Source organism: Pristis pectinata, chromosome 6 (assembly GCF_009764475.1).
Source record: "Pristis pectinata isolate sPriPec2 chromosome 6, sPriPec2.1.pri, whole genome shotgun sequence".
NCBI lineage: Eukaryota > Metazoa > Chordata > Chondrichthyes > Rhinopristiformes > Pristidae > Pristis > Pristis pectinata.
The window spans coordinates 47605843-47620703 of record NC_067410.1 but is presented as its reverse complement, the minus strand read 5'-3'; the positions used below and the strand labels follow the sequence as shown (position 1 = coordinate 47620703).

Sequence of the window (14861 nt, the reverse complement as noted above, 5' to 3'; positions counted from 1 at the left end):
AGGATAGAAAATTTCTAAACTAATCAAACTCAAATTAAAACTGTGGAGGTTTAAAGTTGAAGAGATTTCATTGGCAGTTCATTCAGTAGAAATGAGAATAATTCTAGGGATTCTGGATAGCTAATGTGATTCCAAAAGTTTAAGGGCTATGAAACAATACCAGAGAATTATGAAAATTTAGCTGAGCATAGATGATAGGAAAGTTGATAAATTGTTTATATGAGGTTATATTTTCAGTTTATGTCTGTTTTTATAGTATTCAATATGGATTTCAAAATTTAGGCATGTTTGACTAACTTTGTTGCATTCTTTGTAAAAGTAAAAGAGCATAGACACAAGTAATAATCTGGCTGTCCCTGGGTAATGAATGAATTCTGTTTTTACAGATGTCTAAGTCAATTTCGTTCACAAGTTTTTCATTGGAAAATGTATTTTGGTGCGGGAAAAGGAACAGAGATTTTGTGCGGGGAACAGGGTACAGGTAAAGAAAAGTCAAAGGTGGGTGGGAAGGCAAGAAAGATTAAATGACATAAAGGATGGTGGAGCAAGGCTAATGACAGGTGGTAACAGAATAAGTAAATGAATTAATTTGGGTCTGGGTTAAGAACTCCCATAACTAACTGGTTGGGTAGAAACTTCCTCTGAATGGTGAGAAAACCAAAGCCATAATCTTGGGTCACAAACTATTCCTCAGCCAGGCTGCTTCCTTCCCCACCCACCATGTTGCTGTTTATCAATAGAGAGAAACTGCATTTATATGGTGCTTTTGATGACATCTTGATAATGCTTTTCTCTGAGCACATGATCCTCAATGACAAGTAAGGGGAAAGTTTATTTTTAATTTAATAGTTAAATCTAGGTAATGGGTCAGAGCTGCCTTCCCAATTCAACCAGCTGACTCACCTAGCAGCACAGGTGTACAAAGCTGAAGGTGGGTGGAGTTGAGCATGGTGTTCCTCTGATAGCACAGTCCTCAGAGAATGGACTTTGATGAGTAAGTTAACTTCATTGGGATAAGGGTAACTCAGCAGTAGCATTGGCTTGCATGTGTGAAGCCAGTATTCAAAAGTGGCATCAGCTGAATGCAGATAGCTGATGGGTGAGTGTTTTCTGAAAAAATGTTTACCAAGTTATCTGAAGCTGAGGTGTGGCAGGATAGCTCAGTCAAGAAGAATGTGCATTTTCCTTTATAGCATGTGTAGGAAGTGTCTCCAGCCGCAGCAGCTTGAACTCTGGGCTTTGGAGTTAGAGTAGTGGTTAGAGTTACTGTGTGAGACTGAGGAGGTTTTGCTTTGTATTTTTAGGGAAGTCGTCGTGCTGCACCTAAATGTGCAGAGAACAGGTGACTGTGAGGGAGGATAGGAGAAGTGGCCAAGCAGTCCAGGAGTCCCTTGAGTCCATTTTAGGAACTAACAGATTTTCTCTTTTGAATGTTAATGAAAGCAGTGGTTCCACAAGGACCAACAGTGGGAGAACAATAGTGCTTGGGAGATATAATCCCAGGATGGTTTGTTATCTCCATGGTATGTGTGTAGACCATGTCACTGAATATCTGAATGGGGAGGATGAAGAGTTAGAAATTGTGCACTACTTTTGTATTAATGATGTGGGAGGCATGAGGTCCTGCAAGCAGATTTTCAAAGAACTGGGAAAGGATTGACTAGCAAGCCCTAAAACATAGAAATCCCTGGAATACTTCTAATGCCACTTATTAAATACAGAAATAGATGGTTAGAGCAAATGAACCTGTGACTAGTCTGATGGAGGGAGGGAGAGGTTTTGTTTTCTGATATTTCAGGGATAGGTAGATGAGACGAGGACCTAAAGTATGCGAGTACTTTTGGGGAGGGTTTAAACTAGCTTTGCAGGGGATGGGAGCCTGAGAAGGCAGGTTAGAAATGCAGTGATGAAAATAGGAACCAGAAATAATGGCAAACAGCCAGAGACAAAAGTTAGAAGGCCATATTTAAAAATGTGCTGCATCTGCAACGGTGGATGAATTCATGACACAAGTACCAGTTCTGATGGAGGGAGGGAGAGGTTTTGTTTTCTGATATTTCAGGGATAGGTAGATGAGAGGAGGACCTAAAGTATGCGAGTACTTTTGGGGAGGGTTTAAACTAGCTTTGCAGGGGATGGGAGCCTGAGAAGGCAGGTTAGAAATGCAGTGATGAAAATAGGAACCAGAAATAATGGCAAACAGCCAGAGACAAAAGTTAAAAGGCCATATTTAAAAATGTGCTGCATCTGCAACGGTGGATGAATTCATGACACAAGTACCAGTTCCCAGCCCTGTGACCTCCCACCTAGAAGTTCAGCAGATGCATGGGAACACTACCAAATCACATACCATACCGATGTGGATATATATTGTCCGTCCATCATTGTTTAGTGTATATCCTGGAACATCTGACCCAATGATTGTGGAAATAGCTTCACCAAGTTCTTCAGGAAGGCAGCTCACTTTCAGCTCCTTCAGGACAATGACAAATGGGCAATAAACGCCTCCCATTATTCTCAGATCCTAAAAATGAAATACCTTTTAAAGATGATGTAGTTTTATTGCCATTACAGGATTGTTTTGCTTGGTGACCAAAGCTGGAAACAATATTCCAAGGGTATTCAATATTTAGAAAGGATAGGGGACAAGGTTGGTGCTGGTAATAAGGAATAACATTACAATAGTTAGAAAGGAGAAATAAAGGACTGCAGATGCTGGAATCTAGATGAAAAAGCAAGATGCTGGAAGAACTCAGCAGGCCAGGCAGCATCCGTGGAGAAAAAAAGGTCAACGTTTCGTGTCAAGACCCTTCTTCAGGACGGACATTAGAAAGGATCTTGGCTCAGGATTGTTGTATAGAATTAGAATCAGTTTAGAGACAAAAGAGACTGCAGATTCTGGAATTTGGAGCAAAAAATAAACTGCAGAAGAGCTCAGCTGGTCAAGCAGCATCCGTGGAGGCAAAGGGATGGTCAATGTTTCAGGAGAAGACCCTGCATCAGGATTATTCTTTTTCTCTGTCTACAGATGCTGTCTCGCCTGCTGAGAGCTTCCAGCATTTTTTATTTCAGATTTCCTGCATCTGTCCGTAGATGAGGTTGAGTGACCTGTTCATTGAAACTACTTTCCAGTTCACTCAGAAGTCCAATAAATGCAAGATTCGTGTTGAGATGAGTTTGTTCGAAATGCTTAGTGGGAGTTGTAGTTACATTATTGGATTGGTGAGCAGAATCCCGAAGGGCGTGACTACAATTCCCAGATGACTCGTCAACTGAGTGAACGCATGCTCAATTCGCAGGAGACCCGAGAGGGGAGAGAGAGAGTGCTGTGTTAAATTGTACTGGGTCTCGGAGTAGGGGATATGCTGGGAGTCAGAGCTCAACTGGCGTTCGCAGTCCGTCTGCATCGCAGCTACAGCCGTGGCGGAACGGTAATGAATGGGTACGGTGGCTGAGGTTTTTAGGCTGGGAGTAATTGGCAGCGTTGCATGGGGGATGGGGAAATAGTATTGCATTAATTGACACGAGTATTGTCAGATTAGGAAGGGGTATTGCACTCCTTCTGGGGTCGGGCGTCCCCCGGTTAGGATTAGTATTCGTTGCTTGACAGGGAATGTTTCTAGTTCGCGAAGCTAGAATTGCATTCACTGGCTGGAATGGGGAGTAATGCGAGATTTTTTTATGTGCATTCCTAGATTAGGAGTATAACACTGTCTTGTTAAGGGTTGTTACTGTATTGAGAAGTTGTAACTTGATTTTAAAAAGTTTTCTGAGCTGAGGGCCCATGCATTGCCTCGCTGATGATGGTGCAAGGTTGAGGCTTGGAGTTGGTGGGGGGGGAATGGTGTTTGTAAATGATGAAAATTTTTCATTTTATCATGTCCCCAATTGTTGAATGTAACTTCACGTTTGACGAAGAGCCATTTGTGAAAATAATTCTTAACCTATGTGGAAGATTGTATGTTTAAATGGGAGAAAGAACTGCACTCTCAGCATGTTTGATAATTTAGAACAAGGAGTAGTGATAAGATAAACTATAGCAATCTCAAGTCAAGTTGAGTTTATTGTCATGTGCACATGTACAGTGAGGTATAGGTACAATGAAAAACTTGCAGCCGCATCACAAGCATGTAGGTACAGACAACACACAATATAAATTATACAAGACTGTGAAGAGAGTGAGAAAACTATGCAAAAACAAGAGTACAAAAGACATAATCAGAGACGTCCATGGTACTTGAGCTTTGTTCTTATTTATTATACCAGAAACATTGATTATTGTGCAGCCTTGTTAATGGCAATGTTTGCATTATTCATGTTGTAAAATGGTAGAGATTAGATATTGTTATGCTGGATAATTTGCTATCTGAATAATACATCTTCCAGTACCTGTGTAAAATTTCCTTGCTCTGTCAACTGCACCATGAAACATCCGTGCAAAGTTATTGTATTGTATCATTACACATCCTGTCATTTCCAAATTCAGATTAATGGGTTTTTAGTCATTTTGTCCATCAGCAATTTTCAGTGATTATGACTGGTGTTGTCCAAGATGTCAGGTTCTGCAGATCCACTTTATTCTGATCCTTCATCGTCTTGCTGAACTGTTCACCCTTAATTCTCCTTTGTATTTCTTGGTGACCAAGAAACACATCTAAGGGGCTTTTTCGAAATGTGTGTGGTTAGTGGTTGGCACTGGAACTTTGTCAGAATTGAACCACCTGGAACGTTGTGAAAACATTTCATACTTGCCAAGCACTAGAGTACCATCTTTGGTGTAGGTACTCTGTGTGAAATTTTACTATTTCGCTCTTTTGGAAATATTACAAAGCTAAAGATTTGTTGTGGGAAAACCTTGGGCCTAACAAACTCCTTTTGCTGTAAATAGTAGCCCTGATCAGTGTGCAGGTCCTTGAACCTTTTGCTCTTAATGGGTCTACAGTTCACTAAACATTGGCTGATTTATTTTAGGACATAGCCTAACTGGGTACATTGATATAGTGGCTTTATTGCTGCACTAGGAACAAGGTGAACAGATTCAGATGCCATTGTTGCAGTTTGAGAATTAGAATCGTGTTTATTTCATACCTGAAAATAACCAATGTTACTAAAAGTGTCCATGAAGCTATCGGGTTGACTTGAAAACCCAGCTAATTCAGTAATATTTTACAATGAAGGAAATCTGCATCCTTTGCCTGTTCTGAATGATATGTATGTCATAATAACGTAAATGAGCCAAAGCAGGAAATTTCCCTCTTTGATCCAGCTCTGCTACTTAATTGAGTCATGGTTTTTCTGTCTCAACATCACTTTCCATCACTGTCCATGTATCTCTTTAGTATTTCTAATTTTTGTTTCCTGTACTAAACAACTGAAGCATGCACAGCCCTCTGCATTACAGAATTTTAAAGATTCACAGACTTTTGGGTGAAACCATTTCTCCACATCTGCTTTTTCTGGCCAATTCCTTATCTGGAATCATGGTCCTGGTTCTAGACTCTCCATCCAGTGGCATCATCCACGGTACTGTCAAGATTTTTTTCTCGTGAGATCACCTATCATTCTTAAACGTTGAGCAAAATCGTATTTAGTGTGCTTAATCTGTCCTTCTACGAAGTCCCCTTATCTCAGAACAGTCTAATGACTTCTGAGGCAAATGTATTCTTCTTTAGGCAGGAAGGAAATCTCTTCAGATATGGCCTTGCCAGGACCCTACATAACACCAATAAAACATTAAATTACAATCCTTTTGTACTAAATGATGATACACCATTTGCTTTCTTAGTTGCTTGCAGTACCTGAATGTTGGCTTTCTGTGGATTGTGCACCAAAATGCACAGATCTGTCGGAACACCAGCATGCAAAGTATCATACATTGTATTTTAAAAGAAATAACTTATTTTCTTTTGTAAGTAGGTAATCATATAAATTTCCAAGTTAAGTTCCATCTCTGTGTTCTTCACTCGTGTAACCTGACAATGTACCTTTGAAGATTCTTCAACCCCACCCCCAAGGCATATCTTTGTACCGTGCATAAATTTGGACACTTTGCATTCAATACCTTCATCTGGATGGATTGAAAATGGCTGAGACCAGCCCAGAAATAACTTGTTTATTTTTACTTTCTGTTAACCAAACCATTCTAATATATTATCTCAGTCTAATGAGGTCTTAATTTTTTGTAATAACTTCATCAAGTAATTTTGGAAAATCTAAATACATTTCATCCACAGGTTTGCCTTTGTACATCTTGCCAGCTGCAACCCAAAGACTCTTGACTATTTGTCAAACACATTTCTCTTTCCAAAGTAGCATGTTCCCTCTTTTTCTCAATCAAGAAATCTTTCCTGAATGCTTTCTACACACTCATTGTAAATGTGGCCTTCTCACCCCGTGTGAAGATTAAACTTTCCCCCTCTGCCCCTCTCCCCATTAATTGTGCAGTCTTATCAGTCTTGTGTGCATTTAATTACATTCATTACAATACTGTGGAGGTATGGTTGCAGTATCAAGTAGTTTTTGTGCATTTTCTCACTTATGGACAAAATCGACTTAAGGACGTCTGTAAAAACGGAACCTGTTCATTACCCAGAGATGGCCTGTATTATCCTTGTTGCATGTATCTCTTATTTATATCCTGTTGAACACCACGGCTATTGGCCTTTGAAACACAAGAACTCATCAGGAGTGATACCAGGTGACATCCTGACAATTAACTAAAAATAAACAACAAAGTGAATTTGCACCTTAAGCTAAGGTCCTACTGTTACTAGAAACAGCAATAGTTTGAATAGATACATTTTGAAGCAAATCATTCATGGATATCTTGGGGTATTTGAAGCTAACCCCACTCATTTCCACCATCTCAAATGTGGGAAGCAGACATGATTGGATTGGTCTATGTATGCTAGATCACTGTCAATGGGCAATAAACTAGATCGTATCTATCTCCTACCAGGTTGGTAAAGATGATTATGGCTCCATCTCAGTCCAGAAAAGTTGTGATTGTGTGATCCAAAATGTGTATATTCCTTGCCTTGTCATCAAGTAATTAAGATGCACAGGATGGAGGAACTGCAACAATGGTGTCCTTCAGCAATGGATTTGTTAGCAAAAATTTGCAGAAGAGATGTGTTGTTACTGCTGTTACTATTTTTGGAGTCAGTTGATCCCATTTAGTGTCAGCTCACCATGAGATCTGTGCATGTTTGGCATGGCAAAGGCTGCAGTTGTCACATGAGTCATCAAATGATGGTGGGTGGGAAAACCTCTTCATACAAAATACATCTAATGCATGCGAGATCCACCTAAATATATTTTCAAAAGAGGAGGCTTGTGTTTTTGCAAGTGCAGGATTCCTCTGCATTAGAGTCAGGGATTTATATCTACCACACAGCAAGTTTCTATCACCACCAGCTACTAATTATTTACAACAGTTAACCCTCTGTTTTTGTCCAATTTATTGAAACCATATCAGTTTGGGCCACAAAATTAGATAAAATAGAAGTTGAGGGATCATATTTAAAGGCTGGTCATGTCTGTGTCTTAGAATAAAGAGGTACACATGAATAAACTGGGAAAAACACAAAACTTCAGGCTTTTAAGCTGTTAGACAGAATAGGGATCTTTGCATAATATCTCAGTCCTGGAAAAATAATTCTTACTCCAACCATCATTTTTCGGTCAGCCCTGGTTACAGGAGTAGAGTTGGAAGACTGATAATGTACTGCCTTTCCCAAAGAAAGGAAGCGATAAAGTGAGTAATTACAGGCCAGTTACTTTAACTGCAGTGATGAACTAGATATTGAAATTCATTCTGAGTATTGATATACACTTTCGTTTGAAAAGATACAAATGAATTGAGGACACTTAGCCTGGATTGATTAAGGGAGGGTTGTCCCTGACTAACAAATGAATTTTTTTGCAGAGGTGACGGAGATATTTGGTGGTGCAGTGCGCTTAATGTAGTGGGCTTGGATCTCAGCAAGGCTTCTGACGAGGTCCTGTGTGGTAGGCTGGTCAAAAAGTGGAAAGGAGTGGCAAATTGGATCCAAAAGAGGAGATTCAGTATGTCACCAAAGACTCTTACAAATTTCTATGGATGTACAGTGGAGAGCATTCTGACTGGTTGCATCACAGACTGGTATGGACGCTCCAATGCACAGGATTGCAAGAGGCTGCAGAGGGTTGTAGACTCAGCCAGCTCTATCACTGGCACAACCCTCCCCACTATCAAGTACTTCTTCAAGAGGTGGTGCCTCAGGAAGGCAGCATCCATCACTAAGGGTCCTCTCCATCATCGGGGAGGAGGTACAGGAGTCTGAAGACCCACACTCAACGTTTTCCCCTCTGCCATCAGATTTCTCAGAGTGGTTCATGAACACTGCCTCATTATTCCTTTTTTTTGCACTATTTATTTACTTTTGTAAGCTATAGTAATTTTATGTCTTTGTACTGCTGCTGCAAAACAACAAATTTCACGGCATCACAGTCAGTGATAATAAACCTGATTCTGAAAATTGCCTCGGTGGCAGAGAGCAGAGAGTGATGTGCGTATTTTTTTTTGATGGGAAGGCTATTACCAGTGAGGTCTAGAAGGTTCTGTACTTGGTCTTTTGCTTTTTGTTGTATATATTTAGATTTCATTGTTGAGGGTTTGATATAAAAAAAACTGGGTATCTGATTGACAGCCAAGTAAGAAGCTTTTGAATTCAGGATGGTGTTGATTATCTGGATAAAAAAGTAGCAAGCAGAATTTAATCCAGAAAAGGGTGAAGTAAAGTATTTGTGGGAGGACACACAAGTATGGAGGAACCGTGAGACCTTAAGAGTGTGTACACAAGTTAAGGTAGCAGTGCATGCAGACAAGCCAGTTCCAAAAGCAAGTGGATGTTTACCCTTATTAGTAGAAACAGGGAATATGTGCAGGAAGATTCTATTAGACTTGTATCAAATGTTACACCACAGTTTGAGTATTGTGTACAGTTCTGGTTATCGAGTCATATAGCACGGAAACAGACCCTTCAGCCCAGCTGGTCCAGCTGATGAAGATTCCCAGCTAAGTCAGTCCCATTTGCCTGCATTTGGCCAATATCCCACTAAACCTTTCCTATCCATGTTCCTGTCCAAGTACCTTTTATAGTTACCATGTTGCAGGAAAAATGTGATTCCATTGGGATTTACAAGGTTGTTGACTGGACTGAAACATTTTAGGCAACAATGGCATGTTGGGTGGACTGGGGTTATTTTTGTTAGAACAAATCAGGCTGAGAAGAGACTTAGTGAGGTGGATCAAAGTATTGGACAGAGTAAATGAGAAGGAACCTTTTTTTCTTTTGCAGAGGAGTCAAAACCAGGGGAATAAATTGTAAAGCAATTGGTAGAAGGATGAGAGGAGAAATGAGGAAGCAGTATGGATCTGGAACACTGTCTGAAAAGGTGGTAGTGGCAGAAATCCTTGCTTCATTTTTAAAGTGCTTTGGTGTGTTCTATAAGAGCTGTGACCTGGATCAAGTGCTGGAAGATGGGATTAGGTGAAGTAGTTCTTCTTTATCTGACACAGACCTGATGGGTTGAATGGCCTGTGCTGTGTGTTTTCAATAATCTGTTATTTTTCTTAGATGGTACGTGCCAGAGAACACAAGGGTGATCTGGTGAATGTGTGGACTTTCGGGTGGCCTTCGATAAGTTGCCACGTGAAACAAAATTACAAATGCACAATATTGGGGCTAATGTACTGACATGGATTGAGGACTGGTTAATGGATAAAAATCAGAGTACAAATACCCAGGCAAATTTTGGGTTGGGAACCTGTGATAAATGGAGTGTCATAGAATCATACAGCATGGAAACAGGCTGTATGCCCACCTGAGCCAGTCCCATTTGCCTGCATTTGGCCCATATCCCTTTAAACTTTTCCTATCTGTGTACCCGTCCAAATTGTTTTAACCATTGTAATTGTATCCATCGCTACTGCTTCCTATGACTGTTTGTTCCATATACCCACCATGCTCTGTACAAAAAAACTTGCTCCTAATGTCCCCTTTAAATCTTTCTCCTCTCACCTTAAACAGAAAGGCAGAATTTTTAAATGGTGGAGGATTGAAAGGTGGTGTTCAGTGGGACCTGGACATCCTTTTGTGAACCACTGAAGGTTAATGTGTGTGTTCAGTAAGCAGTTAAAAAGGCAGAAGATTAAGTATAAGAGTTTAGATGTCTTGTTTCAGTTATAAAGGGTCCCAGTGCAACTTGAAGGAAATATTGGGTAAGGTGGAGGGAATTCAGTGATGGATCACCGGATTGATTTCTAGTTTGTTGTATGAGGAGGAACTAAGTAAACAACCTAACTGTCTTTAGAAGAATGAGAGAGAACCTCATTGTGCCTTACAGATTTATTCCAGAGCTTGAGTGAGCAGATGCGCAGCTGATGAACCAGAACACCTGGCTGGGTTTTCTGTGACTGGGGTCATGGCCTCAAAATGAGGTGTTTACCATTCAAGACAGACGTGAGCAGAATTTTCTTCACCCAGAGGGTCGTGAATCTTTAGATTTCTCCATCCATAAAAGCTGAGGAGGCTCAGTCATTGAATGTATTGAAGGGTTAGACTGAGATTCCTGAACTACAGGGGAATCGAAGATTGTGTTAATCAGGCAGGCAAGTGAGATGAGAGCAAGATCAGATCAGCCCAGCCATCATCTTATTGAAATCAGAGCACTCAAAGGCAGTATGGCCTACTCCTGCTCTTAGTTGTTACAATGAATAATTAGGTGTAAATGTTGGAAATTTGGCAGCCAGTTCACTGGAACATAAACGTGAGAATGATTATGTAATGTGTTTCTGATGGTAGATCTGGAAAACTAGTTACCAGGGCCCAGGTAAAACTCTCTTAGAGTTGTAAAATATGGGGCAGACAGCTTCAGCTTACTATCTCCCTCAGCAGGTGCTCTGAAATTTCATTCTAGATTTTGTGCTTGTGTCGCTGGAGTGGGGCAAGCCATGACCTTTGGAACCTGGAGCACTGCCCACAATTCTGAATTGGTTACAGTTTGCATCCTTCAGTTAATGCAATGTTGTAAAGAGATCTGGTTATCAGATAATGAAGTGCTGAGCCAGTTTACAACAGTCTGTTTCTGAAGGAGATTAGTTACCAAGCTCAGCACTTTTTAATCATTGAGGAATACTTTTTTTATTAAAAGACAGGATTATTTTTGTAATTTGTCAATGACAGTGTCACTTTATTCATAACTTCTCAACGGAAGCTGTTGAATATGGTCATGCTTCACTGTGGAGTTTTAGTGTTAGGAAGAAATAAGAGGAATTCCTTTGGGATCGGGAGTTCTGTGTGAGGGATTGAAGACCTTAAGAGATTCCATTCTCTCTTCTGCATGGTTATTAGGTGAGTTTACAGTCATTGTTAAAATAATTGGAATGGATGTTCTTGAGATGAACTTCACTCTTGTTCCATGTCCTCTGCATGGTATTAGCACCTTTGGCAGGTCTAGGAAAGCCCAGACATTGTCTACAAATAGTCAGAATGCCTTTGTAGAGATATATTTGTGTGTTGCTTTATGTGAATCTTTCACTCATTAAACCCATAGAATTTGCAGCACAGAATGAAGATATTTGGCCCATTGTTCCCTTGCTGACTCTTTGAAAGAACCATCCAAATACTCCTATTCTCCTGTTCTTCATTGAACTGAAATCTTTCCCCTTTGAAGTAATTACCAATTCATCTCTTTAAAGTTATGGATGAATTTGAATCCACTACCTTTTCCTTCAGTTAGACCATGTTTTTCTCTCATCATTCACGTTAACGAAGGAAAGAATTTTCAAGAGATGAGATATCTAACAATGTACTTATACTTTACTATATGCAGTTATTAGTTCTAGGCTCTGCCCAGTTAGAGGCTGGAGACCATGTAAAAGTTGCTTCTATCTGTCTAGCTTCTTTCTCTTTGATGTCCGCACCTTGATTCCATTCCTAACGTGAAATTATAAAAAAGATTAGGATGATGTTAAACAAATATAAGATTCACTAAGATGAGGAATAATATATATTTCTCTCTCTTGGGTCCCAATCCTAGCGCGCTTAAAAGGACAATTGTATTCATCTTGCAGGGAGAGAGTATGAATGAGAAAGCCGTCCACCAAGAACAAGAGACTGGTATCGTGATTCTTAGTGGGGAGAGGGGAAAGCTCACTGATTCATCAATAACAATGTCTTTGAGCTTCCCTGTTTGAATTTCTTCGTGTCTTTTCACTCAGGAATCTCTCAAGAAGACAGCATTGTATGAATTCCATCGAAATGAAGGGGGCCGGATGGTGGATTTTGCAGGCTGGAATATGCCCGTGCAATACAAGGACAGTCACATCAGCTCGCACTTGCATACCCGCCAGCACTGCTCGTTATTTGATGTTTCTCATATGCTGCAGGTAAGACCCGAATCTGGGTGTCATACCTGGTATATCAAGGAGCTCCCTACTACATTGTGCCATTGATTCAGAGCTTGCAAGATTTTTTGATGATACTGGGCCCTGTGGACAGGGTGACAAACAAGGTAGTGAGGAATAAACGCAATAAATCTTAGAAACACTCGGCATGTCAGGTAACATTCATGGAAAAAGAAAAGACTGAGTTAATATTGCAGATGACTAACCTTGCAACAGAGCTGGCCAGTTCATTGGTCAGGGTGTTGAGTATAAAAGTCGGGAAGTCACATTGCAGCTGTATAAAACTTTGGTTCGGCCACATTTGGAGTATCGTGTGCGGTTCTGGTTGCCACACTACAGGAAGGATGTGGAGGCTTTGGAGAGGGTGCTGAAAATGTTCACCAGGATGTTGCCTGGATTAGAGAGTATTAGTTGTAAGGAAAGTTTGGACAAATTTGGATTGTTTTCTCTGGCCTGATGGAGGCTGAAGGGTGACCTGATAGAAGTTTATAAAATTATGAGAGGCGTACATAGAATCTTTTCCCCAAGGTGGAGATATCAAATACCAGAGGGCATAGGTTTAATGTGAGAGGAAGAAAGTTTAAAGAAGATTTACGTGCAAGTTTTTTTTTTGTATCTGCAGACTGGTAAGTGCCTGGAACATGCTGCCAGGGGAAGTGGTGGAAGCAGATATGATAGCAATATTTAAGAGGGATTTAAACAGATAAATGAACAGGCAGGGAGTGGAGGGATATAGACCATGTGCAGGCAGAGGTGCGATTTAAAATGGCACCATGGTCAACGTAGACATGGTGGGCTGAGGGGCCTGTTCCTGTGTTGCTCTAAGTTCTATACATTGTTGAATTTCTTATCAAGTCCTGAAGGCTGTGACACGACCAGCAGAGAATGAGTGCTGCTCTTTGTGATGGTCCTTGTGGGAATAGAGCAGAACTCCACAGTTAAATAGCTCAGAGTGAGATTGATAATTAAAGTAACAAGCAACTGGAACCAGAGGGTGAATGGTTTCTCTTTCCACAGATGCTGCCTGATCTTCTGTGTTTCCAGCATTTTCCATTTTTATTTCAGATTTCCAACTTTCAGTCGAGGTAGTGAGGACGTTTTGGACCCAGTTCCAGAAACAATGTGAAGAATAGTGGATAGGTTGTGGTTTTGTTGGATGGAATGCAAGTAGTTTATCAAAACATGAAAAATGTGTCCTATTAATAAATAGTGGAGGAGAGGAATCTGTGACCATTCAGTAAAATTTTACAATTAGTAATAAAACTCATCAGTGGAATCAGTTATCAGGGTGCATTTCTGGGAAGAATTGATGAGCACCTCGCAGATTATCAGGTTTAGAAGAGAATAAAAGCAGAATGAACTTGGGAAACTCTGGAATTTTCCTTAAGGAATGCAAAAGAAGCCTCCAGCAGCACCAGTAATAACTTATCTTCACCCAATACTTTTTATGTTATTAAAATACCTAAGGTAGTTTTTAAGAGTATTAGCAATTGATGTTTGCTTTCATGGTAAATTACAGGGGCAAGTTTACACTGAGATAGTCATGTACTACAGGAGGGTAACCATGAGCTTGGGTGGAATGCTCATCCCAAGGACTATAGGCTAGTGGAGATAGGAGTAGAGCTTTGATTACTTTGGGGATTATGGAGGACTGATGCATAATTTTCCTTTTGTGGGGGTCAAACCTGCATCCTCATTTAAGTAAATAAATAACCATGCAATAAAATTTTTCCTGTTATGTACTTCAAAATTTTATTTGCTTCCTCGGTCCCAGGGAAAGTACAAGGTGAAGGTAATTTGGAAAATAATGTTCACCTTTTTTTATCTCACCTGTGTAAGATAAGATTTCTTTATTAGTCACGTGTACATCAAAACACAGTGAAATGCATCTTTTTGCGTAGTGTTCTGGGGGCATTGTAAAAATATAACTTTGTGTTATAACTGACATACTTGAGGGTTTTTTGCATCTGCTGTACATGTGTGCTGTGTTTCAGAGCAAGGTGACTGGGAAGGATCGAGTGAAGTTCATGGAGAGCTTGATAGTTGGGGACATTGCTGAGCTCAAGGACAACCAGGTAAAGGCAGCTTCCTCTCATAGAAAACATATTTTCATTGGTAATCTCCATCTCTCTTTCAACCCAGTGCTGTGCTGAGTTTAATTCAACTAGATTCTCTAATTTGGTGTTATTTTTGTCAGTGTTAATCTGGTTGAAAATAATTATAGTTACTCTAACTGGGAAAATCCAATGAGAGAAAGCACTTGTGTTCATGGAGTGGTTTTTGCAACTTCTGGACACCCCAAAGCATCTTAGTCAAGGACCACTTTTTAAGTGTGGTCAGCATTGCAATGTAGGAAATGCAACAGCCAATTTGCATGCAACAAGGACCACTAACATGAATGATTATGACA

At 40.2% G+C, this 14861-nt stretch overlaps 1 protein-coding gene across 1 annotated transcript in view; it reads left to right on the top strand.

Moving 5' to 3' along the window:
• The first annotated feature begins 2988 nt into the window (after positions 1 to 2988).
• The window catches only part of amt (aminomethyltransferase), a 30138-nt gene continuing 18265 nt past the window's right edge, over positions 2989 to 14861 (top strand). The window contains exons 1-3 of the mRNA XM_052018089.1: positions 2989 to 3431; positions 12266 to 12433; positions 14446 to 14526. Coding sequence (XP_051874049.1) covers positions 3363 to 3431; positions 12266 to 12433; positions 14446 to 14526 — 318 coding nt within the window. The 5' untranslated portion in view covers positions 2989 to 3362. The remainder of the gene's footprint in view (positions 3432 to 12265; positions 12434 to 14445; positions 14527 to 14861) is intronic.